The 26,561-nt window shown below is 50.4% G+C and overlaps 2 protein-coding genes and 1 non-coding gene across 10 annotated transcripts in view; 1 reads left to right on the forward strand and 2 right to left on the reverse strand.

The window, feature by feature from the left end:
- Positions 1–17,735, reverse strand: part of ASCC2 (activating signal cointegrator 1 complex subunit 2) — a 36,026-nt gene extending 18,291 nt beyond the window's left edge. Inside the window, exons 1-8 of one of the 8 annotated variants that reach the window (XM_005218041.4) lie at positions 17,657–17,735; positions 15,416–15,453; positions 12,857–12,954; positions 7,769–7,854; positions 7,228–7,398; positions 5,839–5,968; positions 1,288–1,355; positions 166–276 (exon numbers count right to left, since the gene is read on the reverse strand). In XM_005218041.4, the coding sequence (XP_005218098.1) occupies positions 166–276; positions 1,288–1,355; positions 5,839–5,968; positions 7,228–7,296 (378 nt within the window). In that variant the 5' untranslated portion in view covers positions 7,297–7,398; positions 7,769–7,854; positions 12,857–12,954; positions 15,416–15,453; positions 17,657–17,735. 8 annotated transcript variants of the gene reach the window in all.
- Positions 17,621–26,561, forward strand: part of LOC132342554 (proline-rich protein 2-like) — a 29,230-nt gene continuing 20,289 nt past the window's right edge. The window contains exon 1 of the mRNA XM_059876210.1: positions 17,621–17,867. Within this exon, the coding sequence (XP_059732193.1) occupies positions 17,621–17,867 (247 nt within the window). The remainder of the gene's footprint in view (positions 17,868–26,561) is intronic.
- LOC112442134 (U6 spliceosomal RNA) lies at positions 23,380–23,489 on the reverse strand. The gene has a single exon (XR_003030140.1). It is a non-coding gene; the product is annotated as a U6 spliceosomal RNA (small nuclear RNA).

A 26,561-nucleotide genomic window follows, 5' to 3' on the forward strand; every position in this document is an offset into this window, starting at 1 on the left:
TTCCCTCCGCAACTCCATAAATGAAGCAAGAAAGCCTGCTGAAATGTCCTAAAGCCTGTGTGACAGGACGACCCGCCTGCGGGGTGGGGTGAGGGGCTGTGAGCAGGGGGGAAGCTCCAGGCCTTCTCTTGGCCAGAAAGAAGCCGGGCTGAAGGGCAAGCTCACTGGGAGAGGCATGTCGCTGGGGGTGAGCCGGCCTCTCTCCTCGAGCTTCTGGGGTGTGGCGCTGGCCCCATCCCCGCGCAGACCGCAGTGCTGGAGGATATTGCTGAAGACCTGTGAACACAAGAGGTGACTCTCTCACATCCCATTGAACCGGCAGCGGGGACCCCCGTCCTGCAGTGAGAGACTGGTGACGCCAGCACTGCCTTGGAATCTTCAGGATATATGCTGGTGCCCCTGGGACATCAGGTGAGACAGTGACCTTCTCAGTGACCGTCTCAGAACGGAACCTGTGTCAAAAGGGAATCATGGGGACGTCCTTCCCGCAGGACTGTGGTGAGGATGATGACGAAATGTATGTAAACCCTGTGGATGTGACCCAGATCGGCTGGACAAGTGTATGGGGATGGATATTTAAGAGATACAGTCAGCAACGTGTATTTTTGGATGCCCAGGGCAAGGCGATTTATAGGAACTGTATTGAACAAAAGACAAATCAATAGTGAGGCGAAAACAGAGCCCATTGTGGGTTGCACCATGTTTAAGCTGGAGGAGGAAATGGCAACCCACTCCAGTATTCTTGCCTAGGAAATCCCATGGACAGAGTCTGAGCCTGGTGGGCTACAGTCCATGGTGTTGCAAAGAGTCGGACATGCTTATCTCCTGGTGGCGGGATTACGGAGGAAGATTAACCTTCTTCTTCTACTTATTTATTTATTTTTTGGAATTTTCAAAGTTTCTACAATGAGCATTATTTCATAAAAATGATTCTATGAGGCTTTAGAGCTCAGACTTGAGAAACGTACAGGGGTATCCTCAGGGGCAGATGGCTGTTGACAGACAACACAGAATGCACCCCAAGCTCCTTCCATATGAGTGCTGGACAGCCCTTAGATTTCAGTCCTGTTCAAGAGGGGAAAGGACAAATTTGAAGGAATGAAGTGAGGGGTAGAACACAGCGATGGTCTCAGGATGTGTCTGGTGTGGAGAGGTGGGGAGAGTTCTCCCAGACTCTTGCAGGAAAGAAGAGCAACATCTCCAGGTAGGAGAAGGGCCTGCCTGCCCTCATTCCCCCACCCTCCCCCATCCCCCCACCCTCCCCAGGGCAGGGCGAAGAGCTGGTACCTGAAGGATGGTGGGCATGGTTTCGTCCAGGTCATTGTAGTAACTTGGCTGCTGGATAAAGATGTTCCCTGAAAAGGGGAGAAAGGTAGGAATTGGGGAAAGACGTGGGGGTGGACAGGATGGAAGACAAGTTCCACATGGCTGCCAGCATGTTCTGTGACCTTTCGCCCCTCTCTTGAGCTTGCCTGCACCAGAGCAGTCCTGGCCCCGGGCCCTGCTGGCACAGAGTTCTGGCCCAGCCTAGAAACTTCCCCAGGGTGAGGGAAGGGCCTCGCCTCAGTACAATTTAACCTTTTAAGCACCTCTGCCCTGTGAATTACGTAAAAGACCCACCCGCCCTGGTCAAACCAGCTCACCCTGCCGTCCCCAGGGAATGATCACACTTGGGCACCATGCCTTGTATGACAGTGTTGGCTTTGTAAATGGGAATGAGTCATCCAGGAAAGCTAGGAGACGTGATCTCTTTGGCCAAGAAACCTGGGTGCTACAGTCCAGGGGTCCTGCAAGGCCAATTCTGGAGAAATTCTCTAGAAATTCTCTCACCCTCTGCTTTTGAACCTGCTGGCCATACACAGCCCTTCTCCACGGTGAGAGAGAGGCTGGCCAAAGACATTGGGGGGAGGTTTACCACACACGTGCAGTTATTCCCAGAAAACGAAGCCCCTCCCCAAGTGTGCATTGCTGTTGAGTCCCTCAGTCATGCAATCCCATGGACTGTAGCCCTCCAGGCTCCTATGTCCATGGGATTTCCCAGGCAAGAATACTGGAGTGGGTTGCCATTCCCTTCTCCAGGGGATCTTCCTGCCCCGGGGATCGAACCCCTGTCTCCTGTGTTGCTGGCGGACCCTTTACCATTGAGCCGCCAGGGAAGCCCCGAATGTTTACTGCTGCTGTGAGTGTGGTGGTTAGAGTACAGGGTCACTGGGACAGAAACCAAGTGTTCCGGCTGCCCAGCACGGAGGGGAAGAGGATCACTGCTCGCGAGCGGCAGGACCGTGCAAAATGGCACCGCCTCAAAAAGGGGCCTGGCTTCCTCATCCCACTGCGATCCTGGCACCCAAGGCTGGCTGGCTGTCAGGATGTTCTGAGTCCTAGGTGTCCTCCGTCCTTGGGCAGGGCTGTCCTTGGCTGCCTTCAACATAACCCTGCAGCCCTCACCCCATCCTGGAGGGCTTGAAAATGAATGAGATCAGAGGCCATATGGTGCTGGGTGAGTAAGTGAGTCACTAGGTGGCTGGACTTTCTCTAAATGCTTTTCTGCAGGCCACTTGGTCCTGGGATTCCAGAAAGTGTTACTGGCAGGAGCTTGCTTGGTGTCTCCCACACCAGATGGGTGCTGACCCCTCAGCCTGTGAAGGAAGTTCTCCCTGACCATCTGCGCCCACCTCCTGCTCCTGACGAGCAGGGAGTGAGTGACCAAGCTGTCTTCCTCTGATCTTCCTCATTGAACCTTCCTAGCAATATCCTCAAGGTCAAGTTCAAACTCCTGACTGTGGCACGAAGGGCCTGCAAGATCTGGCTTCTGCTGGCATCTCCCGCCACCCTCTCCCATCCCTTGAATTGCATTCTTCCCTCACACCATCCTCAGCCTCACAGAATGAAGCTGCCCCTCCCCTCTGCCTGCAGTGACCTCCCAGCGCCGAGTCCACCAGAAGGCAGGTGTCCCAGTTGTCGGGAGTAGGCCTCCTCCCACAATCCCCAGGCCATATGGTGGTGCCCACCACACCCGGAGTGCCAGGCATGGGGGAAGGCACTGTCTCAGGATCCTCCTCACTCTGAGGCCTGAGTAACAGGGATGCTCTATGAGTGTCAAAATAGATCACATTTCACAGTCTACCCTCGGGCTCTTCGGAGCCTCTTTCTTCTCCTTTAACTGATCCCAGTGACAGGGAAGATCTGACTTTTGATCTCCTAAAGAAATAATTAAAAAGCCAAAGCAATGGCACCTGTCCTCAGACTGAAGTAGTTCAGAAACCCAGGGTGGATGCGAGGTATGGCTAAAGAGACCAGGGCTATCCTCTGCAGGGTCAAGGTCTCACAGCCTAACTGAAAGGCCCAGCTTTCACAATTACACTCGCTGATTCACAACACCAGCCTTGGGGTTAAAAAAAAAAGTGGGAGGTGGGGACAGGGGCCTGGGCCTCTGCCCAGAGGACAGTCGGCCAGTTCCTGTGCTCCGCCCCCTGTCTCCTTTGCCAACCCCCTTCTTCCAGCTGATCTGCCTTGCTCAAGAGCTTCTGCGGCAGAGAAAGCAGAGGCTGTCCTACACTGTGCCTCCTGTCTTCCGCTCAAGGGCTTGGGAAGAGACCTAATGCATGTGTTGGAGGGTGTGGAGAAGGGGCCTGCAGACTGACAGGCAGACAGACAGACACGCATGCAATAAGAAGGGGCACCTGATGCCTGATCCTGCCATCTTGTCTGTGAACCAGATTCCGTGAGCCAAAGACAGTGCTTCCCTTGGTAAATCGATTTCAGATTCTTAATCTGGGGATGAGGACATTCTTAAACAGCTCAAAATCTATGAGGCGCTATGTCTTCCTGGAGACAAGCTTTCGTCTGATTCTCAGAGGAGTCAAGTGACCCGAAAGATTGGAACCCTGGCAGCAGGCGGAGCTCTCTTGCTCCAGCCTCACCTGTCTGCGGCCAGACGGCCTCTTCTCCTGGGTCCCTGGAGCAGTTGACGGCCTCCAGACCCAGTGCTGACCTTGCCTCTACTCACAGCGCACACCCCCCGCCTCCTGCTTCCCAACCCCAGTTCACTCCCTCCAGCCAACCTCATGAAGCCCCGTCGACTCTCCTCTCGGATGTCCTTTCCCACCCAGGCTCTCCCCTTCCAGCCCACACTGAAGCCCAGCCTCCTCCATGGCCTCCTATCAGCACCCTCCCCACCTGCGTGCTGCCAGATTGACCGTGTCAGCGGATGGCTCCCCGCCCTGCTCCGTGCCCCCAGAGGCTCCCACGGCCTCGTCACAATACGAGCTCACACTTACCGAGTGTCTGTAACTTGCCAGGCTCTGTGCTGCGCCCCACCTCATATTCACAACCCACAACCATCCTACAGGCTGGATGGATCATCAGTCTTCCCTTTCTTCAGATGAGAAGACTCAGGCTTAGAGCGGCCAACTGCCCGAGTCAAAGGGACACAGCCCGGAATACAGCTATGGACTGGGGAGTTCGACTCCAGGGCCTTCCCTTTTAGCCACCGAGCAATGTACCCTTCCTCAGGTCCCTGGCTCAGAGCTCTCCCCGCCCCCTGAACCATCTGATGCCAGCTTCTTCCCCTGACCCCACGCTCCCTCCCAGAATGCCCTGCTCCAACTAGACTGGCCTGATAATTGTTTCTCTAACTGTGCTGCTTCTGTGTACGCACCCCATCCTCTTATTCTAGAGTATAATTATTAACGGTCTTTTCCCTTAACTGATGATCAGGCCAATGATTAGACCTGAATGAGAAACCAGAGATTGTGCCAGTGAAAAAGCTGGATGTGAAATTTCATATGCATTAGGCCCTAAATACATTTTTCAAAAATACGCAGAGAAAAGACTAGAAGGGAATAATCACCAAATGATCGTCTCTGGGGGTGGGGGTGGGGCAGGAATTTGATAACTGCTTTCCTGCTTCTTTATACTCTTCCAAAATTTTCTAAATTAACCTATATTACCTTTATCACTGGGGTTAGAGGGGAAAGGGAGGAAGGAAACCATTTCAAGTGGTGACCGAGCTCTGTAACTGGGCATTAGGAACACCGTCTCCTACAGTCTCGGGGTGAGGAGGGCTGACGGAGTGTCCAGGGTGGCCAGCTGGGCCAGTTGCCACAAGTTCCTCTTCCAAGGCAAACCCTTGGGGCCACTGTTCCCTCCGGAGCTTCCCAACAAAGCTTCTGCGTGAACCTTCCAGCACCCCCGCCTCCCGACAGGCCCCAACTGCTGATGTCCGTTCCCTCCACAACCCCAGGGGATTCCTTCTAACCCCTGCCCCTGTCCATCCTCAGAAGCAACTCAAATCTCAACATTTCTGAGGTGGCCATGTCACCCGTGAGGCAGGGAGTGACTGAGGCCCAGAGTGTGAGCCTCAGGCCCACGTGACTTCAACCCCAGCTTGGCCACTCATCAGTCATGACCCTGCAGGCAAGTCCCGAACATTCAACCTCAGTTTCCTTAACCGTAAATGGGGGGGGAGACACCACTAACATCACAGGGCGGCTGTGAGGATCGCCTGAGATGACACAGGTGGGGCATTGGCGGAGTCACCAGTGCATACTCAGGCAAACGGTTAGCTGTCACCACGGAAGCAAACGCCCCCCTCCTTGGGCAGGGACACCCAGCCTGACGCTGGGGCTCCGAGATCCTGGAGGAGCTCTCTTCTGCCCTTGTCTTTCGCCCCTCCCCCACAGCCACTGAGTCACTTCTTTCGGAGCTGACACACACATCTGGTAGGTCACTTCCAAGCACCGCCCGCTGCTACTGCTCTGATCCCCCTGTGGACATGTAGGGGTCATCTCTGCACCACCCACACCCCACCCCAGGCCCTGGGCCCCACATCCTACTCACCTATCATCTTTTGCAGCAGCGGAGAGTTGCCTTTTCCAAAAAGCACGCAGAGGTCCAGGATCTTTGGGATGTCGAACAGGAAGTTGTTGTAGAGGATTTCTCCAAAAGCAGAGGGCGAAATGAAGTGATCCTAAGGAACAGCAAAGAGAGGATGAGCGACCTCCCCAAACACGTGCATGGCAGTGTAATAGCAGGCTCACAGGAAATAACCTTCGGGTCCATCGAGGGGGCCTGGCTAATAGAAGCAGCTCCGTCCACACCAAGGATGCGTCCAAGCCAAGGGGACTGACCTGGAGCAACAGTCACTCACCCTAATGTAAAACAAAGCAGACGCTCCCTATGAAACACATCAGCTGGGGATTCATTCTAAAGTTATTCACAGGTAAACTCCCATGATGTCTGGGACTGCTTTAAAATACTCCAAGACTGGACTTCCCTGGTAGTCCAGAGATTTAAACTCTGCGCTCCCAATGGAGGGAGGCTCAGGTTCCATCCCTGGTCAGGGAACTAAGATCCTGCATGCCACACAGCACAGCTTCAAAAGGACAAAAATAAAATACTCCAAGAAAAACAGAAAACTCAGTTGGGGAGAGAAAACAAGATAGGCAAGATGCTAACTGTTGAAGCCAGGTAATGGGCACGTGGGAGTCATGATACTCTTGTGTATATTTAACAGTTTCCATGCTAACAAGCTAAAAAAACAGAAAAGATACTATTTTTAAAGTAAATATGTGGGCACCACACACACAGAGACACAAACACATTGAAAGGAAAAAAGTTCCCTGAAGGAACAGGCACCTTAACAGTGGTTATTTTGAGGGAAGGAAATTTTGTGGGCGACTCTCACTATCTGCAAAATATTTTTGTTACGTTTGTTTAAGGACAGCATTATTATTTTTAAAATTGGGGAGCAGGACTTCCCTGGCAGTCCAGTCAGTGGCTAGGACTCTACACTTCCACTGCAGGGAGCAAAGTTTCAGTCCCTGGTTGGGGAATAGCCTCATTGCACATGCCACACAATTTGGCCAAATAAATAAATAAAATTAACAAAAATAAACCCGGGGTGTGGGAGTAAAGACTTTTAGAAAGCACATCCAAGGTCCTCTAAAAAAATCAGAATCGATGCTTCGCCCTCTGACGCGCAAGGAAAGGCAGAGTCACGCGTCCCTGGCACAGGGCCCTCGGCTCCCCACTGATGGAACACTGGGTATAGCGCAGGCGACCTGGCGGCTCAGAGGACGAGGGAGGTGGCACAGGCTTCTTCCCCAGCAGCGGGAGTGAAAGTGGAGGGGAGACAAAGGGGACACTCGATACTTCCAGAGCCTGCATTCCCAGGGGCGCGGGGGTGTCAGCTGGCGGGGGCGACCTGTCAGAGGGCCCGGGGCTCACTTTGGATTCCTTGTGCGTGGACATACGGAGGAAGGTGAGAAAAACGCTGCGGTGGAGGCGCCTCTGCATGTCAACGACCTCGGGGGCCGGGGCCACCCACTCATCGAACTTCCGGGGCACATAGCGCAGGTAGGAGTCCAGGCACTTCTGCAGGGTCTCGTCGAAGATGACCTAAGCCAGGCGACAGGGGAACAGCCAGGCTGCATCACTGAGGCCCGAGGGCCTGTGGGTGGACGGTGCGGGGCTCACGGCCGGTCAGCTCTGGCTTGGGGCAAACACGCCAACCAACCCCAAGGGACCGAAGAGGCATAAATGAGCCCAGGGCTAAACACGAGTTTCTAAAAATGCCATGGTGGAAGGCGTTTGTGTAAACATCATTAAGATGGTGATAACGAAACAGTAATTCCAACCATAATTTGCTCTTAGGGATCCAGTGTAAGAAGCAGAGGAAGAGAAAGCATCTCCTGGGGAGAAAAACAACAGCACCCAACCAACGGCATGGCATGTGCCTGGTCTTAGTGGGAATGGTGAAGAGTGTTACCTGGCACCAGAATTTATCGTGCGGCAGGGCCAGGAGCCAGTCCAGGTCATTGGCTACGAAGGTGGCGCGTTCCAGGTACTCCTCCACTAGGGCGGGAATGTTGTCTTTAGGGGGCGGTTTGTATAACACAAAATACCGGTCTGCCTTCTGCTCGGGGTGCTACGGATCCAAAAACCACGTGTTAACGTGGCAGAGGTTAGTCAGCGAGGGCCCCTCTGCCAACCCACAGCAACAGCCCTGGGCTCTTCCAACCGGTGACCCTCAGGCATAAAGAACCGAGTGTCTCTGACAGAGGGAGGCCTGGCCGCAGTCAGGGAGCGCCAGGCGAGCATTAAATACCATGTTTTCTGGAGAATATTTAATGACACAGGGAAAGGTTAGGGGAAGAAAAAGCAAGACACAAACCCCTCTATTTATATAACCATTTTGGGGATTAAAAAAAAAGCACCGTATTTAACACATTCACACACTGGTAGGACTTTATTTTTTAAAAGAGTGTCGGGCCGGGGGTTGGGGGACACCTCAAAGCTAACAGTGGCTATCTCTAACAGAAAGGATTAGGACCTGACTATCTTTTCCAATTTAAAACAGAACATGTATTAGTTTTTTTAAATTACACCAGTGAGGCAGGAGGGTGTTTTCTTTCAAAAGCTCACAACAGTACAGAAAGATAAGTCGCCTGGGACCACCACCCCAGGTCTAGCGTCAACCCAGAGGGAACCCCTCCCCATCCTGCGGGCATCCTCACTGCCCTTTTCTAGGCGTTTACATTAAAATGTAGCCACACGAGGCATTTGTTTGAGCCCATTTTCATCTTTCTGACACAAACAATGTCGTACTGTACATATCACTGTGCTGTTCCCTTTGTATAAGCAGAGAAAAACCTCAGTAATTTTTTGGTATAAGATGCTAATCAAGTAATTGCAGGTCTCGGCTTAGCCTCACAAATTCTCTCTTCTAACCCTTACCTTGCCGGGAACAAATCTTACTTTGTTTGCCATAAAGAAAGGATGAGCTCGGTTTTCTCCTCTGACTACACAAGGTTTGCTTTCTCCGGGGGAGGTGGTGACAGGAAGGAGGCCGCCTGTTTTCGTCTCAGCAGTTATCAACCACAGTTCCCCCACTTCCAGGCCTCTCAGCCCAGCGGGGACAGGGAAGTCATGGCTGACGGGTCAGCTTCTTCGAGAACCACCTAAGCCTCCCGACCGCAAACTGCCGAGTTTTTGAGTTCCACAGGGCTCCTTGGGGGGTTGAGGGTCCACTAGGTCCCCCGCCCATTTAAATCACAATTTATACAAAAGGAATCCTGCTGATTGAAACAAGGTCAAAGCTACTCTCAAAGGCCTAAATTCACCTCTGTGGTTTCCAAGTTCCCCTCCTCTACCAGTTGATGCCTCACCTCTCACTTAGGTTACTTCTCAGGCCAGGCTGCTCACCGACCCCCACTTGCCCAAATGGCACACACACGCGCACGCCCCTGAGATCTGACCTTCCTGCGATCCATCCTGCGAACATCTACTGGCACCCTGCTCTGCCAGGTGTGGGGGCGCACACGAGAAGGGGGTCTGCGTGCTCCCAGAGCCCACTCTGCAGAGGGGATGATGCACGGCTGTCATCAGATGAGCACAACACAGACAGCTCAAACCTGGCAGAGGCACTGTGGGAGCGCCTGGGGGGCAAGGGGCCACTTCCCAGGCCAGGCAGCATCCAGAACTGGACCTTGGAGGTGGAGCAGAATTTTTAGATGGAAGACATAGTCCGATGGGCCATTAAAAAAAAAAAAATGGGATGGGGGCACAGACTGCACTGGGCAGTGGGAGATGGAGTTGGAGGGAGAGATGCTGGAAAGATAGAAAAAAGCCACTACTCACCGAGGACCGCCCTGTGCGGGCTGATGAGCAGGCCAGTCCCACAGCCCATTTCTTTTATAAAAGTATCTTTCCACCTTTATTATTATGCTGGGCAGCACATTTTTTTTTTACAAAAGTATCTTTCCACCTTTATTATTATGCTGGGCAGCACATTTTCTTTTTTTACAAAAGTATCTTTCCACCTTTATTATTATGCTATCATTTCTTTTAAACTCACAACAACTGTCTCAGAAGGAGAGAGTATTCTCCCCATTTTACAGAGAAGGAAACCAAGACTTGGTGAGATTTAGGAACTCAGCTAAAGTCACAGGGCTAAGGAAGCAACTGAGGCAGGATTTAAACCAAAGCTGACACTGCACACCTATTAAGTGACATATGATACCACAGGCCACCCTGGTCTCACTGCTCGTCCTTCTGACCCCAGCTCTGACCTCACTTCCTCCAGGAAGTCTCCCAGGCTCCACCCCAATCAGGTGAGGGGTTCACCCTGGCTCCCCCAACACCTGCATTCTATGCTTTCCTGACTGTAGCACTTGCTGAACTGTATCAGAAGTGCCTGCAGATCTGTGGTTGCGGTGGAGGGGGACAGAGGAAGGGGTAGATTATAATAAGGGTGGGGGGGGGGGCACCAGGACACTTCTGGGAGTGGCAGAAATGTTCATTATCTTACGGTAACGGTTTCATGTGGGTTTACAGATGTCAAAACCAACCAAACCGTGTACCATAAATATATGCAGTTTATTGCCCTCCAATGACACCTCAACAAAGTTAGATTGAAAGGGAGGGCCTGCCTTCTGTCTTCCCCGCTACCCTGCAGGTCTCTGGAGGGGGTCTGAGTCTTGCTCACACAGCAGTCCCAGCCCCTAGAGCCAGGCTGGCATCGAGCACTCCCTCCACACACACCTGCAGGTTGGACGGAGGAATGCATGGAGGTAATGCAGGACCAGGTCCTGCCAAGGCCTTTGAAGCACCTCCGACACCACGCACAAGAGCAGGGGCCACGGAGGATCCCAGGGAGAGGAGCTGCAGCTCTCGCTGTATCTCCCACCCTTCAGGCCTGGCCTAGGTCCCACTAGCCCCACGAAGCTTCCTGAACATGCCCTGCCCATCAAACTTGTGCCCTGTTCATCTTGATAAGAAACTATTCTGTACTGTTCTCCAAATGCTCCCCTTAAATGATCCTTATCCTTCTCAAGAGCCCATTCAACCACTTGGGTGCCAAACTTGATTTCTTTACAAGGCCAGGCTCCTTAACTCTGTGATACCGCTTCCACCCCCAGGGGCTGGTGTAAGAATCAGGCTCTCAGGACTCCGGGACAATATACCCAGGTCCTCCTGCCAGGCCCGCCCTTCTCCATTGCTCTGCCCGGCTGGTGCTTATTCACCCTTCCACACGCAGTTCAGGATCTCCCTCCTACAGCCCGGCGTCCCTGGTGGCGTGCACCCTCCCACCACCCCAAGACGTCTATGCACCCCTCCCTGGTCTCGATCAGCAGTGTAGACTTCCTTTCATCACGTCCGAATCGTGCATGCTGCAGAGAATCCACCAGTCTACTTCCTCTCCATCTGTGGGCCCCACCAGGGCAGTCTCTTCTCTCTGTAGCTCCAGGGCCTGTCCCAAAGTGTGGCAAGGGTCCTTGACTCATTTACTGGCTGTGTCCTGAGAACCCATGATGCACCTGGCACTGGAAAACCAGAGTAAAGGGAAGGGACCAGTCCCTGCTCCCAGAGGGCCCGCAGTCTATCAGCCTGGTGTCCAGGACACGGGGAAGGGCCTACGGAACCAGTCTCCACCGGCGCTGTCCAACAGAACCTTGGCAGAGATGGAACCGCTCCAGACCTGTCCCGTGCTGGCCAAGACAGCAGATTCTCACCACATGGGACTATTTTAACTTAAACGAACTAAAACTAAAAATACAGTCCCTTGGTTGAATCGCCCACAATTTCAAGAGCTCCATAGCCACATGTGGTGAACGGCTAACGTACTGTACAGCACAGTTCCTGATTTTCTAATCAGTATCCTCCTTACCTAAAAGAGTTATGAACATGAGGATATATCCAGGGAATATGGCTAACATTTTATAATAATTATAAGTGGAATATAACTGTTAAGGTTGTGAATCTCTATGTCATACACCTGAAACACATAATGTTGGATATCAACACTACCTCGATTTTTTTAAAAAGTTACAAAAAAGAAACAAGAGGCTATATAGCAGGAAGGTGAAGAAAGTATAGACTCCAGGGACAGTTTAGCTGGGGTCCTGTTCTGACTCCCCTAGTGTTCTAGTTCTGTGACCTTAAACTCTGAGTTTCCTCATCTGTAAAATGGGGACGACCAAAATGCCTACTCAGAGGGCTGTGGTTTGGCTTCCATGAGATAATCCAGGTGAAAGGTTTGGCCCAGAGCAAGTGGTCTATAAATATTAAGCACTATTATTAGAGAGTAGTCAGGAAGCAATAGGAAGCCATCCAGAAAGCAGGAAATAAAACACCAAGCTCTTGTTTCCCATGACTTTACTCAAGCACCCAGAAGATACTTCCTCCCACCTTGTTCAAGTAAGCTAATGTTCTTGGGAACACAGCAAGGGGGTATGGGGTCTCCGGTCCCCACATCTGTCTCCTTCTGGCACCTCTCCACGGCTCTCATCTCTCCCACAGCTGGTCATCAGCATGCTCACTTCCATTCTCAGTCTCACCAACCCTGCTGGGCCTGCACACAGTGCTTCTTAGCCCGTTCAGACCTGACCTCTGACATTATTAGTGTCCCCCTCCTCCGCCCCCCACCGCCAAGTAGACCACAGCTGGGACAGCTCTGAAAAAGGCCCATCTGAAATCTGAGCGCCTCCTGCAGGGTCCAATCCCCAGATCCGGCTTTGGGCCAGCCCCGCTGCCCGGCCAGCTCGGGCTGAGTCCGAACTGCCATCAGACTTTGATTCAAAATGAAATGCTTTGCAGGGAAGGTATGGGGTGGTATGGGAAACATGGGACATGGGAAATACCACTCAAACTCAAGCTACTGCTGGGAAAGAAAACTCCTGCACTGGGCTTGGAAAGACCTAACAGCATGCTGGCTCCTGAAACGTAGACTGTGGCCATCAGGTCATTCATAGCATCGTAGAACCGATAAAGAAGGAATTTAATTTTTTGCTTCTGGATTGATTGCAAGTGCGATAATATCAATATTGGGCTGAACAGCCTCAAGGCACCGGCTCACCAGCGCAGGCGAAGTCCTCAGCTTTCCTGTCTTCAGGTCCTCGTGGGTGACCTGGAGTCGATCCAGAGGCAAGGCGGGCATTGTGCTGCGCGGCCCTCCTGAAAGGAAGACGGGCGGGGAAGTGCGTGGCCCTCCTGAAAGGAATACGGGCGGGAGACAGCAGACGCAGAGGCTCCAGGGCCAGGGGCCTGCTCTGGGGCTCACCCCAGAGCCAGGAGAGAAGCTTCAACCCTTGGCCTCAGAGGGCTCCTGGCGGGCCTTAATGGCCTGGTTCCCACAACTACTCACCTAGACCAGTGACTTTTTTGCCTCAAGTGGCAGTTGTCAGCTGAGGAGGAAAACACTCCCCAGGTGACACCTGATACGGTGGTGGTTTGGTCACTAAGTCATTCTTGCAACCCCACCACGCTCCTCTGTCTATAGGATTATCCAGGTGAGAATACTGGAGTCGGTTGCAGTTCCTTCTCCAATTCCCACCCAATTCATGAAGTACTGGTTAAAAGTAACTCGATTATCTTTCTCATGGCCCCAGCCCCGTGCCCTCCTTGGCCTGGGAGCTCTGGGGAGCCGCTGCCTGGGTTCTCCTTCTCTTGCTCCCTTTGCTGTGACCAACACGGGCCTGGTCCAAAGGTGGCTTCATGAAATAGTTGATGAACAACTGAATATGATGACACTTTTCTTACCATTTTAACCCGATTTGGGGGGTTGAAGCCATGGGACTTTCCTCCCTTGCAGAGGGTGTTAAGATTTTACAAACTTTCTAGGCTTCAGGGAAGAAGGATATGGATAAACAGAAGGGCCAGAAGGTTTTCACAGAGAATTCATGGAAACCTGCCAGAGTGACCTCCTCTCTTAAGAGAGGCCCAAACTGGCCACAGAGTCAGTGAGGGGCAGATCCCACGTCTCCTGTCTTCTGGTCCAACGCTCATTTCTCAATGCCACTTGGCCTGATCCACAGGAGGGATGTGCATATTGGCTGAATCATGGAACAGAAGTGACTCTGGACTCTTAAGAAGACATGCCACAAAAGCCTGGCACATCTCAATGACGACATGAAGATGTATGAAGGGTAGGATGAGGAAACCGTCACCTCCTGAGCCCTCCCTGAGGTGCTGAGGGACATGGTCAGCCATGAGTCACTGCAGTCCTGGCTCTCAGATACCAGGCCAGGCCCTAGTGTTACAAAGACAGATTGATAAGGCCCGGTCTCTGCTCTGTGGGAGCTCCGATCCAGTAATAACGATGACGATAACAGCAGCAGAAACACTCCTCTCAGGTGCTGCTGCTCTTCTGAGCCATTTTCTCAGCATGAACTCGCTTGTAGACACCTTAACTGGCTTCACGTGTACGAATGCTTGTAACAAGTCCAGGGTTGGTGCTGTTAATCTCATTTCCTTCGTTTTACCAATTAGCTTCCCTAATGGCTCCAACGGTAAAGAATCTGCCTGCAGTGCAGGAGACCCTGGTTCGGTCCCTGGGTTGAGAAGATCCCCTGGAGAAGGGAATGGCAACCCACTCCAGTATTCTTGCCTGGAGAATCCCATGGACAGAGGAGCCTGGCGGGTTACACTCCATGGGATTGCAAAGAGTCAGACACGATTAAGCAACTAACACTTTACCAATGAGGAAGCAGAGGCTCAGAGAAGATAAAAAAAGCTTCCCCTAGGTCTCAGAGTTAATGGCTGGTGAAGCAGGCTGGCTCTTAACCATTTGCTGTGCTGAGTCTAGGGCAGTTGAGCTGGGGGCAGGGGCTTGTGGCTGTAGGGAGAGCATTTCTAGAGGAGTGCCTAAAGGCTCAGGAGAGCCTGAGTTGAGGCTTGATAGTGGAGACTGGGAAGAAGGGTGTCCCAGGTGGAGGAAACAGCAGGAACGAAGGCAAGGAGGTGGGAAGCAGCCTGGTGCACAAGGAACCTTGGTTCAGGGACTACTTTAGAGACTGTGAAGATACCCATCTTCACATGGCATGTAGAGAGAAGGAACTAGTCCCTAGTCTACTCTGCCTCGTCCCCGAGGCCCATTCTGGCACTAGGATCTCAGTGGATAGTGGTTCAGACACATGGTCCCTGTGACTGAGCTTTCATCTTTCACCTCTGCAAAATATAGACCACACCATCTGCTGTATGTTTGTTGATGCTGTTCAGTCGCTCAGTCGTGTCTGACTCTTTGTGACCCCATCGACGGCAGCATACCAGGCTTCCCTGACCTTCACTATCTGCCAGAGTTTGCTCAAACTCATGTCCATTGAGTCAATACACGATTTCTAATTGAGCTACTATCTTACTAGCCTTTCACAACAGCCCAGTTAAGAACGACAAGGATTATTATGCTCAGATGTCCAAAGAGGGGCCCTGATTTGCTCAGGCAAATACCTGAGTAGCCAAGTTGAAACTGAAGCCCAGCTCTTGTGCCTTGGCACCTGGGTCTCCGGTGCTGAGTATGCTAAAAATACTTCTTTGCTAATACCTGAGAGATGCTGGGAGGACAGCTGGAAACATCAGTGCTCAGCTCACCAGTGCAGAGGTCTAAATGAAGCCCAGGCCCAGTCCTTTCTATGCTCACCTTCCAAAGACCGGAGGAGGAGTGTCCAGTGCGGGGACCTAGGATGGGGAAAGAGTCATAAGGAGGAGGCAGCTCTCCACCCTTAAAAATTCTAGTTCCCAGAGTCCAGGTCTAGACAGGTACAGACAGCAACTTGCTTTTAGAAGAAATCTACTCCTACAGGCCAGAGCCTGTCAGGGCAATTTAGATTCAGGCTGGTATGACAGTCAAAAGAGAAGTTTATAGTTTCACAGCCTGGGTTCAAGTCTCAGCTCCATCCTACCCATGTTGAGATCTGAGCAGTTCCTTAACTTCTTTACGCTCCGATCTCCTCATCTGTAAAATCGGGATGAGAACAGTACATAATCTCATAATCTCTCAGGGTTGACATGAGAAGTAACCAATACTAAGTGGTCAGCACAGCACTTGGCGCATAATAAGCGATAGGTAAAGTTTGTTGTTGTTTAGTCACTAAGTCATGTCTGACTCTTCTGTGACCCCATGGACCGTAGCCTGCCAGGCTCCTCTGTCCACAGGATTTCCCAGGCAAGAATACTGGAGTGGGTTGCCATTTCCTTCTTCAGGGGATCTTCCCAACCCAGGGTTTGAACCCATGTCTCCTGCATTGGCAGGCGGGTTCTTTACCACTGAGCCACCAAGGAAGCCCCCAGTTAAGTTTACTTGTTATTATTATTCAAGTCCCAATCATAAGCCGAGCATTTGGGCTTCCTCAATTACTCAGCAAATACTTACTGAATATCTTCTGGGACCTAGGCATGTAAATGACTATTAATCCGTGTAGTTAGACCTGTAACTGGAAATTTCCAAAACAAGCACAGCACAGAAGGGAAGACCGTCACAGAAAAGGTGACCTACAACCTGGCTGTTAAAGGACAGGAGAAAAAGATGGAAAGGAAGGACATTCTAAGCAGAGAGCAAGCATGAGCAAAGGCTCAGAGCCTGTGGCTTTGAAGGATGAGGGAGACATTTGGTGTGGCTGAAAACACAAGAAGTGGAAGAAGAGATTGGATAGAAAAGATGGAGCCACTTTAAAAGGAGCCTCAAATGCTGTGCTAAAGATTTTGGCTTTTTATCTGAAGACGAAGCGAGGAGTCATGTAAGGAGAGGAGAGACATAATCAGAAAGAGAAGGTAACAGCCTGGTGGCGGGAGAGGCCTTTTATGAACCACTGGACAGCAGAAAGTGTTAATAACCTTACTTGTCCCTTCAAATAGTTTTTGAGTACCTACTATGTGCCAGGCACTGAAGCCTGGAGAATCCTAAGGCGGGCAAATAACAGACCCAATTCTGCCCTTCACAGAGTTTACGGTCTTGATGGTTAACAAGACAGATATGAACCAAACAGCCACATGAACAAGGAAAATTCAATACTGTGAGTATGCTTTGCAGGCAAGGCCCATGAGGCTATGACAGCATTTAACAAGGAGAACTGACTCGACAGAGAGAGAATGTCAAGGAATATTTGCGTTTTCGTCTACAGTATGAGTAGAAATTAACTAGTCAATAACTGGACTCTAAAAATGACAAGGTCAATGATCATGATGATATCTGTGCCCCACCCCACAGTGGATCCTCAGTGTCAAGCAGGGCAGCAGAAGTTAAAAATTTAGGAAAGGGCTTTCTTTTGAAGGGGAGCTTGGAGTAAATGCAAGAAGGCCTGGGAGCATCCCCAAGGCTACTCCTGTCTCAGTTTCTCTGTCTTAACCCTTCTGGTCTCGCTTCAATATTACCCTCCTCCGAGATCGTACCAGATTGCCCTATCTATTCACTCCTCCGGTTGCAGTCATATCTTTAATTACCTAGTGCATTTCTTTGTCGTCGACTGTCCCCGCCCACTAGACTGTAAGCTCTATGAGGGCGTGAACTTCCTCTGTTGCTCTGTTTATATCCCCAGTGCCTAGCTAGATCTGTGCCCACGTAGGAGGCGCTGGACATAACATTTGTTGAACGAATGAATGAACCCCGAGGAAACTGAAGCTCGAGGTGAAGGTAGGAGGACAGCGTCTCGCCCAAGGCCAAGGTCATTCTGGGGCCGATCCTCGAACCCAAGACTCTAAGCTCTGGCGGCCTGACTCCGGGTCGGGGTGGAGAGATAGGAGGAACGGGGCGATTCATGGCCCCTGGGGCAGCCTCAGCCTTGGCCCTGCCATCGAGGCGGGAGGCCCGAAGCCGCGTGAGGAACGGCTGCAGCCCCTCCCAGGTCCGATGCCCCACATCCGCAAGGATCAGCCACGCACTCACCTTGGCGGCTCCTATGCCGGCGATGTGCCGCCGCCGCCGCCTCTGCCGCCGCGGTCCACGGTGACAGCTCGCAGAGCGCAGGCACTTCCGGGGTCAAACAGCTATTCCGCAGGCGCAGACAGGAAGCCTCGGCCCGACCTCGCCCCCGGAGCCAACTGCCGCCGAGAAGCCGGGCCCGGGGCCACGCCCCCAAGCCAAGACTCCGCCCCCTGTAGGTACAGGAGTGGCTGTACCCACACTTTCCGCTCCTAGCGCCCTTGCTGCTTTAGCAGAGATGGTGGGAGGTCGGCGGAGAGCAAGGTGTGGTTCCACCTCTTGGAAAAACCAAGTGTGCTACCTGGGTTCCTCAAGTCCAGGAGGAATTCTGCAGCTAAATGCTTATACTGTGTCAGGACAGGGGATGCGTTCTTTTATTGACATCAATTTTTTCAGGTAAACGTGTCATCCAGTGATCTAAAAGGGACAGAAAAAAACGTCCTGGTCACTCTATTTTTTTCCCTCTGGCATCACACCCATTTGATGGCATCACACAGGCAATTTAATTTGTATCTTGGTGGTTGATTTGTACCAAAGACGTGGCAGTCTTTGGTACAAATAAAGCTTAAAGTAGGACTTCTGGCAGAATGTATGGATTGGTTTCATTATTTCCAATGGTATTAATGTCACTGAAGTTTTAAAGCTAATTAACTTGAATGGGCTTCCCTGGTAGCTCAGCTGGTAAAGAATCTGCCTGCAATGCAGGAGACCCAAGTTCAATTCCTGGGTGGAGAAGATCCTCTGGAGAAGGAATAGACTACCCACCCCAGTATTCTTGGGCTTCCCTGGTGGCTCAGTCAGTAAAAAAATCTGTCTGCGATGCGGGAGACCTGGGTAGGGAATATTCCCTGAAGAAGGGCATGGCAACCCACTCCAATATTCTTGCCTGGATAATCCCAGAGGAGCCTGGTGGCTGCCATCCATGGAGTCACAGAGTCAGACACGACTAAGCACAGCACAGCATGACTTATAAAAATACAAAAAGTTCCAACAAGACACCTGACTTCTCTGAACATGTCTCAGTTTCCTCATCTGTCAAAAGGGGATCATTGATACCCACTTCGTCATTTGGAGGCTAAATGAGATAGCACAGACAATACCAAGCACATAGTAGGTGCTCAAGAAATGTTAGTGGAGGGAAAGGAAGGAAGAAAGAAAATGAGGAACAGAGAGAGGGAGGAAGGAGGCTCCTAATCCATTGGAGTGATTTTTTAAAAATTGTTTGTTTTTGGCTGTTCTGGGTCCTTGTTGCAGCATGCGAGGGCTACTCTTTGTTGCGGTGCTCAGGCTTCTCATCGTGGTTGGTTGCTCTTGTTGGAGAGCAAGGGCTTTAGGGCACACAGGCTCAGTAGCTATGGCGCGTGAGCTTAGTTGCTCCATGACGTGTGGAATCTTCCCAGACCAGGAATCAAACTCGTGTCTCCTACACCGGCAAGCAGATTCTTAACCAGTAGACCACCAGGGAAGCCCTTCCATTGAAATGTTAACCCTTATATTTATTTCATCTTTGTTTTCCCTCATTTTCCAGAAGAGATTAATGAGAAATGTGAGGTTCCAAAGGAGACATCCTTGTCTGAGCTGTCATATGTCCAAATGAAATGGAATTTAAAAACCACGTTAACAGGAGAAGCCTCAAACCATGTATCAGTTACACACAAGTATGGAGGAATTGGCGGGGGGGCGGGGGGTGCTCTGTTTTCTATATTAAAAGAAACACAACCACAACTAACTTAATTTAATGGCAATTATTTGGATTGGCAATGGAGGCAAGTGTCTGTGGTGCTCAGAATCAGTCAACTCTAGGAATAAAAAGAAATACTGTCAGTAGTTGGAGCTAGAAAATCAGCACTGAAATATCTGGGTCTGAGTCCCACCCGGCCCAGAGGCTCTGAGTCACTTAAAATGAATGAATTGCCTTTGTGCTTCAATCCTCCAACCAGCTTGTGTTTGCAGAGTGCCATTGTTGAGGTGAGCTGTTGCGTGGCCTGCACAATGTTCATTTCCTCTATTTTCCCACTAACAGCAGCTTGACCACTCCTCATGTAACCAAATTGGGGTCTGGCTGCTCTCTGCTCAAAAGCCAATAGGGAGGCCAGGTTAGTGGAAAGGAAAAATAAAACAAAATAAAGTTTGCTTTATTTTGGATGCCAGCATTGGGGCGGAGTGGGTGGGCTTCCCTGATGGCTCAACAGTAAAGAATCTACCTTCCAGTGCAGGAGACATGGATTTGATCCCTGGGTGGAGAAGATCCCTTGGAGAAGGAAATGGCAACCCACTCCAGTATTCTTGCCTGAGAAATCCCACAGACAGAGGAGCCTGGTGGGCTACAGTCTATGGGGTCTCAAAAGAGTCAGACACGACTGAGTGACTAAAACAACAGCAACAGTGAGGCAGCAGGGTGGGGAGGGGACAGATTTCTGTCCAAAGGCTGACTCCTCCACTGACAATCAGGGGGCAAGGGCTTTTACAAACGGGGGTGGGGGGCCACATGCAGAAACAGCACAGTCAGCTCTGACAGCCATCCTGAATTTGGTCATCAGTGGTCTGCCTAGCGTCATCTTGATTATTTGAGGGACAGTTAATCTGCAGATCCATGGTCAGTTTGTTCCCATTCCCTTGAGGCCAGTTCTCAGAATTGTGGCAGTTTATTGTTGGCTGCAGTCTGGTCATCATGTATCTATCAGACAGCTCCTAGGATGATTCACAATATTATCTATAGCCCTTGAGAAGGAATTAGAGGTCCTTGACTATGCTTACTGACTAAACTGTCCTTATTTGGTCTCCTTTGATAGTTTTCCTTCTCATCTCCCATTGAACATTCTTTGGCTAAAGTTTTTCCACAGACAAAAAGGCAGGATGAGGATAGGGGAGAAGGACCGTAGAGTCCTACTCCATTTCACTCAGAGAACCATCCTTCCCAGTTCAGTCCACATGGAGTAGGAGTGACTCTTTACCCAGATTTAGAAGGCTGAACCACTGTATTAGTTATCTACTGTTGTGCAATGAATTGCCCCAAAACTCTGACATGGTTTCTGTGGGTTAAGGATTCCAAAGTGACTCAGCTGGGTGCATCTGGCTCAGGGTCTCTCACAAAGATGCAATCAGATGTCAGCTGGGACTGCGCTCCCCTGAAGCCTTGATCAGAGCTGGAGAATCCACTTCCAGGTGATCCACTCATAGGGCTGGCAAGTTGGTACCGAGTGTTGGCAAGAAGCCACGGTTGCTCTCCACAGGGCTGCTTGCACATCCCTGCCACGTGGTCCCTGGCTTCCTTCAGAAGGAGTAATCAAAGAACTCAAAGCAGAAGCACCTATGCCTCCGTGGTCTAGCTTTAGAAGTCACACGCCACGACTTCAGTCATGTATAGGGGCTGATACAACATCACCTCTTCCACATTGCATTGGTCAAAGCAAGCTGCAAGGCCAGCTTTGATTCAAGGGGGAGAAGAACTAGCCCTCCTCTCCACCCACTGTTGTTGTTTCGTTGCTAAGTCGTGTGCAACTCTTTGTGACCCTAAGGACTGTAGCCTGCCAGGCTCCTGTCTCCATGGGATTTCTCAGGTGAGAATACTGGAGTGGGTTGCCATTTCTTTCTCCAGGGGAATCTTCCCCACCCAGGGATCGAACCCAAGTCTCCTGCATTGGCAGGCTCTTTCTTTACCACTGCACCACAACAGGCAACCACTAATCTACTTTCTATGGATTTCTGATGGCCGTTTTTATAAGCAACCTGCAATAGCTAGGGAGACTGTGCAATTAGAGAGACTTGTGTGGAAGATGATAGTGGTTTGAACTCAGGCAGAGGCAAAGAATCCTCATGAGAAAATGAAACAACGGCAATGAAATCTCTTTGCAAAGTGTTACATAAAAATATGAATTTCATAATCCACGCTGTCGCCAGCCAGGAACTGCTGTCCCCAGCAGCTTTCTGTTAAGCCAGGCTTTCTCTCGATAGGCCGTGTCTGTCTGATCCCCCTGCCCTCTGTTGAGTTCATCAAAGCTTCTGCTGACTCAAGAGTAATCTGGAGAATGATCACGGCAGTGGAAGTATCAGATCATCCCCCAGGGCCCCTAATAACAAAACATCTGCTTGTCATTCTTCCCTTTCCCTCTGGGTTGTGGTGAGAAAACAGCGTTAAAGGACGATAATGATAAACAACTTAAAAAACTAAGCCTCCTGGCTTCCAAGAAGGGAGGCTTAATTTGAAGGCAGCTAATTATCTACTCATTATAATTTACAGATAATGGTGGTGATCTCGCCGTATGAATAGTTGTTGGAAAGATTTTGAAAATGTCCGGGTTCATGCCTTTTAGAAAGAAGAGGGCAGAGAATCCCCAAGTCAAAGAAAAGAACCTTATCAAACATGTAGTCCCAATCTCTCCTTTGTTGGATAAGGAAATTGAGGCCCAGAGAGGGCATGAGATTTGCCCAGAGATGTCCAGCAGCTGGCGGGGGGCAGAAGGGGCCCCAGAACTGAAGCCTCCGTGCTGGCTCCAGCCTAAAGCTCCACCCAGGGAGATGAAAGGGTAGCTCTGTCTGCCCCGTGCAGCTTGGCGACACTGCTCTCAGACCACCCATCAAAGTGGCAATTGGTACATCCAGGCTTTCGGTAATCATCAGTGTGGGGCCATGGAGCCACAGAACCAGGAGGTAGAAATAATTCCTCTAGGGCTGGGACATAGTTTAAATTGCAGCAAGGGCTGGGCTGGGGGATTTTTGCTTCGCTTTAAGATTAAATGTTTTGGGGGGGTTCTCTGGCAGTCCAATGGTTAGGACTCCATGCTTCCACTGCAAGGGCATGGGTTTGGTTCATGGCACGTATGCCATGGCATGGCCAAAAAATAAGGAAATAAAATTAAACATTTTTTATTTGGTAGCATCTCATACTTTTAATGTAAGATACGAGACGAAGGGCTTTCAAAAGACACCTTCAGTTACTCTGGTGATGGGAAAGTTTAGTACTTGATGTTTTTAACCAATAAACCTGAAGTTTCAATGCAGTGAAATAGTGCCAGCTCTTTAGCTGTCTTTGGGAGAGCATCAAAAGAAGTTACTGGAAGATATGCCTTGGCTATCATGAAAAGAGAGGGACTCTGCCTTCTCATGTTCCTGGATGTTTACTCCCTGGGCTGCATAGTCCCCAGCAGACTCCAGAATGAAGCCATTCAGAGCTTCTAATTTCTTTTTTTTTTTTTTTTTCAAATTTTTATTGGCATATAGCTGCTTTATAATATTGTGTTAATTTCTACCATATAGCATAGTAAGTCATATATGTGTGTGTGTGTATATATATATATATATATATATAATATACCCTCTCTTTTTTTGGATTTCTTTCCCACTTAGGTCACCACAGAGCATTGTTCGGCATAGTTCTCTGAGCTATACAGTAGGTTCTCATTAGTTATCAATTTCGTACAGACTAAGCAGTGTGAACTCGTGCGTGCTCAGTCATGCCCTACTCTTTGCCATCCAGGGCCTGCCACCCAATGGACTGCAGCCCACCAGGCTCCTCTGTTCACGGGATTTCCCAGGGGCAAGAATACTGGAGTGGGTTGCCATTTCCTCCTCCAGGGGGATCTTCTCAACCCAGGGATTGAACCCTTGTCTCCTGAGTCTCTTGCAGTGGCAGGAGGATTCTTCACCACTGAGCCACCTGGGAAGCCCATCAATAGTGTATATCTGTCAAAAATATGGAGCACTTCATGAATTTGCACATCATCCCTGCACAGGGGCCAGGCTAACTTTCTCTGTATGGTTTCAAATTTAGCACCTGATCTTCCAACTCCTTAAGTGCCCCTGAAGTGCTCACACTTCAGGGCCCTATCCATGCTGATTCCTCAGCCTGAACTACCCCCGATGCTCTCCTCATCAAGGTGAAGTCTTCATCTCTTCTTTCTCCAAGTTCTAATCATTCCCCCGACATATACACTCCTACCTAGCTCCCTGCACTTCCCCTGTGTAGCACTGATCACAACTCATCATTTTTTTGTGTGATCATTTAATCAGTGACTGCCTCCTCATTAGACTATGTGTCTTGACAAGTTAGGAACCTCATCTGTTTGTTCGCTAACCTTATTCCCAGTTCTCAGCTAGGTACCTGGCACCTAAAAATATTTGTTTGATAAATGACTGAATCAGAGAGCCAAGATAATCTAGACCGACTCTTCTAATTCCAAGTAAACAAACTGTGGCTCAGAGATGGGCAATGACTTGCCCAGTGTCACACGAAAGCTTCTAATAGCTCCTTGTTGATTATTCACTCTCTTCAAGTACCTTGGCATGTGGGACATGGCCATTTCAAGGCACTTGCAAGGCTGGGGGACTCTGCTGTGTTCCACATTCTGGACAATTATAGCCCCTCCTTCAGGGAAGGCTCCTTGTGAGGCAGGAATTCTAAACCTGAGTCAGTGAAGGGGCTCCAGGACCTCTGCATTCCCTGAAATGTCTGTGGATATATTGGGGAGTTTGTTTGTTTTTTTTTTTTTCAGTAGAAGGGCTGCCAGGTTTTATCTGAACCTCAAATGAGCACAATCCTGAAATGCTAAGAGTCAGTCACACTAGCTCTCTGTTGAACCTCTTTTTCCCTTCACACTAGAAAACCCATTCCACGCCTCTAGAATCTCTGGCAGCAGAAAGATGGTTTAGTGCGAGACTGTGAGGTTAGTAGAGGTCAGGGCTAAGTAACTAACATATGGGATCAGAGAGAAATGCATTTTTTGCTTTAGTTGGTTGAGGGTATTATGGAAGGTTTCCTGGAATAGGTGCCAATAAAGCTGGGCTGTAATGAGCCATAAAGGTTTAAGAGGCTGGAAGTGATCGAGGGAGAAGGATAGGATCCCAGATTCCCTTCTGGGAGCCCCATTGTCCTCATCATTTCCACACACCTCCAAGGAGGGCTCATTTCAGTTGTCTAGCATCAGAGTCACTTGGGTCCAGACACCAGCTTGGCTGTAGAATCTCCTTTTCCTTCTCCCTTTTGAAGGCAATACAGTCTGTTTCTGTGATGCCAAACGTTGCCGGCAACACTTTGTCCCCTCTGTTGAATTATTCATCCTGTGAGATGAATTATTAATTTCCAATTTTGTACAGCAAATGCCAGACAAACAGGTAGAAATGGAGTTGGGACCCTGGGCATGGAGCCACAGACCTCCCCAGGTCCCCTGAAGCACAGGCCACCAGGGCCAAGAAATTATGCAGGAATCTGCAAGGGGCTCGCCCTGGAACGCATCTGACCGAGCGTGAAGCTGGTACAAGCTCATGGTGCCCTCAGAAGTGGCTGGGCTCCGCTTTCTCTGGCTCTCAGGCCCCTCGATCTCCCGTGTCTTCCCTGTGGCGACCCTGACAGGCTCCCGGACTGGGCTGCACTGCGCGTCCACGGTGGGCCCGGCTGCATTTGGTGCAGCCCTTTAGATTTGGTTCTGAGTCGAGCACCTAGGTGGCCCTCGGTTAATCAAGCAGGATTTCTCAACCTCAGCCCTACTGACATTTTGGCCCAGAGACCTCTTTGTTGTGGACTCTTGTGTGCGTTGTAGGCTGTGGCGTGGCATTCCTGGCCTCTGCCCACTAGATGCCAGTGCATATCTTCCCCTGCCCCCAGTTGTGGCAACTAAAAAGTCTCCAGTCATTAAGTGTCCCCTGGGGGGCAAAGCTGCTCCCATTAAAAAGCCACTGTTTTAAGTTAGTGCTTTTACTTGAGTTTTTTTTTTTTTTTTTTAAATTCAGTGGGGATCCTGGTAATAGTTACCAGGATGAAATATGATGGTCAATCGAGATGACAGGTGTGAAGTCTCCACTTGTTCAGAGTGTCTCCACCCTGGGACTTTGCTGTTTCAAGAAGCGACAGTTCTCTTTCATGCCTGAGTCCGGGTCTCGGTTGAGTGCTTCCCAGCGGGCTCAGTCAGTAAAGAATCTGCCTGCATGGCAGGAGATGCAGGTTTGATCCCTGGGTTGGGAAGATCCCCTGGAGACAGAAATGGCAACTCCCTCCAGTGTTCTTGCCTGGGCAGTCTCACAGACATAAGAGCCTGGTGGGCTACAGTCCAGGGGGTCACAGAGTCGGACACGACTGAAGTGACTAAACCACCACAACTCTGGGTCTCAGGATTGTGTTCAGCTGCAGGGAACAGAACATCCACCTTAACCAGACTTGAACAGTGAAGAGGAGTGACTGGTTCCCATAACTGGAATCCCATAAGGAGGCTGATTTTCAGGTTCGGTTGATTCCACAACTCACCCATGTCCTCATTCTCAGGGACCAGTTCTGTCTGTCTTTTTGCTCTGCCATGTACTGTGAGGACTTCTTCTGATATGTTCACCTTTGCACCCTAGGAAGACTTTCAGCAGTCATCAGCATCGTGGTCATTTTTTTTTTTACAATCGGCAAAACCATTTGGCCTGTGGGATCTTAGTTCCCCTCTTACGGATCGAACCCATGACCCCTGAGGTGGAAGCACAGAGTCCCAAACACTGGACTGCCAGGGAAGTCCCGGGCCTCCTTATACACTTCCCATCCAAAAGGACACATCTGTTTCTGCATTCCAAGCCAGAGTCCTGAGATCCAGCCTGGCTGGGCCACTTAGGTCACAAACGTACTCTGAAATTAGCATCTACATCCAGTAGACTGTGTGTGCTGGTTGGTATAAGCTCATCACGTCCCATGCCGGAAACTTGGAATGTAATCACCTTTCCTAGTGTTAATATATGGCTGTGGAGATATCCAAATGAAAAAAGGAAGATCTTGTACCAACTGGATCCAGGGAACCTTCCAGAACCGGTCATTCTAGTGGACGGGGGAACAGATTAGCTGATTGGCTGGATCTGGGACTTGGCCAACCCTTGGAGTTGAGGGCATGGGGAGGGAGGGGAA

Source organism: Bos taurus, chromosome 17 (genome assembly GCF_002263795.3).
Source record: "Bos taurus isolate L1 Dominette 01449 registration number 42190680 breed Hereford chromosome 17, ARS-UCD2.0, whole genome shotgun sequence".
Classification (NCBI taxonomy): Eukaryota; Metazoa; Chordata; class Mammalia; order Artiodactyla; family Bovidae; genus Bos; species Bos taurus.